General features: G+C 46.1%; 1 protein-coding gene across 1 annotated transcript; it reads left to right on the top strand.

The window, feature by feature from the left end:
• The first annotated feature begins 1,433 nt into the window (after nt 1–1,433).
• LOC132463562 (putative nuclease HARBI1) lies at nt 1,434–3,430 on the top strand. Its single transcript, XM_060059826.1, has 4 exons — nt 1,434–2,032; nt 2,114–2,226; nt 2,310–2,421; nt 2,503–3,430. The coding sequence occupies exons 1-4, from the start codon at nt 1,603–1,605 to the stop codon at nt 2,871–2,873; spliced, it is 1,026 nt and encodes a 341-aa protein (XP_059915809.1). The 5' UTR covers nt 1,434–1,602; the 3' UTR covers nt 2,874–3,430.
• Nucleotides 3,431–4,389: the final 959 nt, after the last annotated feature.

Genomic DNA, 4,389 nt, shown 5'->3' with positions numbered 1-4,389 from the left:
AGGAGTCCCTTTGGCTTTATTTGCAGTTAGGGAAATAGTGCAAGAGTCACTAGGATTTAGTCCAGCAGAGCTGGTATTTGGTCACACAGTGAGAGGCCCTTTAAGAATGTTGAGAGACCAGCTAACTGGCGAGAGTTCGCCCACCCAGCGAAACGTTCTGACCTACGTGAGTCGCTTCAGAGAACGACTGCACGAGGCTTGCAGTATCGCTAGGGAAAGTCTCTCTGTTGCACAACAGGGTATGAAGCGGCATTTCGATAAGAAAGCACTTCCGCTGTCTTTTCAGAGCAGGAGACGTTGGCTTTGCTGCTAGCGCTCCAATTTTTCGAGGTTTATGTTGGGTCCAGTGCGGAGCCTGTGGTGATTTACACAGACCACAATCCACTGGTGTTTCTGCATCGCATGCACAACCAAAACCAGCGACTTATGCGTTGGTCTTTGGTTATCATGAATTACAACCTGGTGATCCACCACAAAAAGGCCACCGAGAATGTATTTGCAGATGCTCTGTCTCGTGTGTAACTATTGTGGGTCAGTAGTTACTGGGGGCAATTTTGATTTTTGATTTTTATACTATTAAAGTTGGGTTTACGGGATGGAGTGTTACGTACAGTGTTCTGTATGTCTTATATGTTATACATGGTATAGGCCTACATGTATTGTGTTCTGTTTTGTGTAGTATGTTTGTGTTGTTGTTCTGTCTCCTCCTCCTGTTTTCATTCTCCAAGTTCTCAGATGTGCACACCTGGTCCCAATCACCAAATCACCACACATGTTCCAGATCTCCCATCAACCATCCCCCTTTAAATAGTCCTGTGTTTGTTTGTCAGGGTGGAGTGCTTTGGTTTGAGCTGTGGCAGAGCTTTGGTTGAGCTCTGTTGGCTTGTTTTTGGAGTGTGTTTGTTAGTGTTTACTAGTGGTTGCGGGTGCTTGCGAGTGCTTGGTTTCTTTGTTGGTTTATTGTATTGTCTTTAGTTGTTACACATTTGTTTAAACCTTATTACTTTAGTTGTTAGCAGCCTACTTTAGTTTTGTCTTTGTCTTTGTTAATTATTTTGTTGTGCGCACAGGGTCAATAAGGATAGGTAAGATACCCCGGGGTTTACATATTTCATACACGTAGGTTTACCCGTTGTTAATACCCTAGGTTAGAGTGAGCACCACCCACTGTACTTTTTGGGTGCAAAGCACCTGTCAATGGGGGGGTGGGTTTTGTTATGTTCTTTTCTTTGGTGCCACTGACAGTCCTGTGGGGTGTTCCACAAAGCCGGTTTTATCACGTAACCGGGTAAGTTAACCCAGGGTTTTCGGTAACCCTAGGTTTTCCGTTCCAAAAGGATCACGGTATGTTAGTTGCTATAGCAACATATGCTCTGAATCAAACCTGCCGGTTTTATCACATAACCGGGTAAGTTAACCCAGGGTTTGCGGTATCCCGAGGTTTTCCGTTCCAAAAGGATCACGGTATGTTAGTTGCTATAGCAACATATGCTCTGAATCAAACCTGGTCGGAGCAGGTTTTGCGCAGGTTAAGTTCAAAGATAACCCGGTTTTGCTCAGGGTATTTAAACCCGCGTTCACCACAGCTTTTACGTGATCACAATGGCATGCCCTTTTGACGAGAGGCCGATTGATATCGGAGCGCAAATAATTCGTGCCATTCACAGAGAGAGATTAATTAGACCACGGCTCGACATATTGTCCTTTCCGGAGGACTTTTTGCTGGAGAGATATCGTTTTTCACGTGATTCTTTGCTTTATTTAAATAACCTTCTCCAACCATACATTGCAAATGTGACCAATCGTGGATCTGCCCTCAGTCCACTCCAAACAATTTGCACAGCTCTCCGATTTTTTGCGACGGGAAGCTTTTTGTACAGCGTAGGAGATGCTGAGCACATAGGCAAAGCCACGGTCTGCCGCTCAGTACGTAAAGTTTGTCTTGCGCTGAAGCGGTTGTTGCGGAACTTCATCGTATTTCCAGGCCATAAACCCACGAGACGCATGAAAATGGAGTTTCACCAACTTGCAGGTCAGCATTATCTACTTTACATGTTCCCAAATGGCACCGAAATTATCCTCGTTGACTTTTCATCTGGGTGTTTTATTTCAGGATTTCCAAATGTAATTGGGTGCATTGATGGCACACAAGTGCCCATACTGGCCCCATCTATAAATGAGGCAGATTATGTGAACAGGAAAGGCTATCACAGTATAAATGTTCAGGTAAGTGTACACTGCCTATATTGGATATTTCCAATATCTCCATGGTTTGTTAATCGCTGTCGATCTTTTTCTTTTATCACTAGATGATATGTGATGCTTCCCACATGATCACCAATGTAGAGGCAAAATGGCCTGGTTCAGTCCACGATGCAAGGATGTATCGTGAATCCAATTTGAGCCGTAAATTTCAAGAGGGTGAGTTGCATTCTGAACATATCATAGATCTCATATAATTGTGCTTGTGCAAGATAGCTCAAAGTTTGTATTTGATCGCAGGGCAATTCGATGGGTGGATCCTAGGAGATCGAGGGTATCCATGCCTCCCGACGCTCATCACCCCGTACCCTAATCCCGCTCCTGGACCACAGACTACATTAAACCGGGCACACAGCAGAACCCGCGTTAAGATTGAAAACACATTCGGGATATTGAAGTCCAGATTTCAATGCCTACGTGGACTAAGGGTTTGTCCGGAACGGGCATGCGACATAATTGTTGCATGCGCCGTCCTCCACAATATCGCCACCCTGCGCAAAGAGATGCCTCCCCCCTTTGACCCGTTCCTCGAGGAGGAACACATTCCCCAAATGGATTCAAGGGCTGGACAAAGGATGCGGGAACACCTTTGCCAAAATCACTTCAATTAAAAAAAAAAAAAACACCAAACACTGTTTTTATCAATCATTTTTATTCTTTAGTTGCTGAGGGAGGAAAAATAATATAATTAGACATTGAATAGCAATATCATGTCCGCGTTGAATTTCTGCCCAACCTCCTTTTTTTTACCTCTATCAGCAGCTTTGTGTACTCCATTTGCAAATCAGCCTTAGCGATTTCCCGCTGAAGATGAAGTCGATATAATTCTTTAGTAGTCAACTGAAATAGAGGAAAATATTGTTTTAACATTCAAGCGACATACTTGGCCAATAAATTAAGTGAGTAGCCTAGGATATGTCTTACATGCTGATATTGCGACCCTGATGTACCCGCCGCTTCCTCGACCAGTCTGTTAAGAGACAAGTGAGTTTGAGAACACTGTTAGTTTAGTTGAATCGTCAATAATGACTTGGAACTGGCAAGAAAAAGCGAGGCCTATACCTCAGTTCTTTCAGACCCATCCATGGCAATATTTTCATCGGCCTCCTGTCATACAAAGAGCAATTATAGGCCTATTGGCTGAGTATTTTGAGATGCGCTTACAACAGAAATGTTAAGCTTGCTGGTAGTTCTACCAGGAGGACTCAATCACCAGCTACCAATCACCTGCCTACACCTGCTCTATAAAGAGTAGTCTAACATATGTCTTTGCTGCTCAGGTCTTCGTTCGACGCATGCTGCTGCTTTACTGTGCTTCTGATTATCTCGCATATCTCGTCGCTTAGTTGCTACGTCGGTTAATACACACCAAGAGGTCATAACTTCGGATTCGTGCTGGTCGGCCTACTACTTCTGGTCCCGGCAAGCGAGCGCAGAAAGCCGTTCTTTTCGGTCCCCGGTATCCTCAACAACACCACCAACAAGTTCCCAACACGGACATCCGCCTGGTTCTACAAACCCTCGCCGAGTTGGTGCAAAGCATTGGCGCCAGGATGGACGCCGTCGAAACGCCATGCGGAACTCCCGGACTGGTCCAGGCCCCCAACCCGCTGTCGTCGGTCGCCACGGCGCCTTTCTACTTCCAGCAACCATCAGGCTCGGCTTCCTCCGCCTTCACAGGCTACGCACCTGGCACGTGCCCTGCTACCATGGCTACTGCAGTCCCCGCGTTAGCCCCCGCAGCGTATTTTCTCTCACAGCTCTACCAGTCCAGCTTCAGGATGCGGCTCCCTCGGTTGGGTTAGGGGGTTTCTTCCAAGGGCAATGGTTTGCTGAGGGATGGCCAGTCGAAGCTGGTACGTTCGCCCTCGGGTCAGAGTCGTCTGCGCTGTTCGAGCTTTACCCTATCGCAGCAGCTAGCGTTCTGTGGGGCAAAGCATGGCGGCGTTAACGTATAACCATGTTTTGCGATAACAAAGCAGCGTCAAAACGGCTGGGAAGGTGGTCTTCCACAGCATACGGATTTTACATCCGGTTGAATTCGTTGAGTTCGTTGCACACGTCGGTGTGGTACAACACAGAACTCTACGTTCGCAATCAAAGGTTCATAATTATCTTTATACCGTG

This window comes from Gadus macrocephalus, chromosome 8, assembly GCF_031168955.1.
Source record: "Gadus macrocephalus chromosome 8, ASM3116895v1".
Taxonomy (NCBI): Eukaryota; Metazoa; Chordata; class Actinopteri; order Gadiformes; family Gadidae; genus Gadus; species Gadus macrocephalus.
The sequence above is the reverse complement of the archived record's forward strand: the minus strand, read 5'-3'. Positions and strand labels throughout refer to the sequence as shown.

Excerpts from the sequence above, each read along its gene's own strand:
- LOC132463562 (XM_060059826.1), top strand. The coding sequence starts at position 1,603 with ATGGCATGCCCTTTTGACGAGAGGCCGATTGATATCGGAGCGCAAATA. Across the intron at positions 2,227-2,309 it reads ATCACAGTATAAATGTTCAG|ATGATATGTGATGCTTCCCA; the intron begins GTAAGTGTACAC and ends TTTTATCACTAG. Across the intron at positions 2,422-2,502 it reads GAGCCGTAAATTTCAAGAGG|GGCAATTCGATGGGTGGATC; the intron begins GTGAGTTGCATT and ends ATTTGATCGCAG.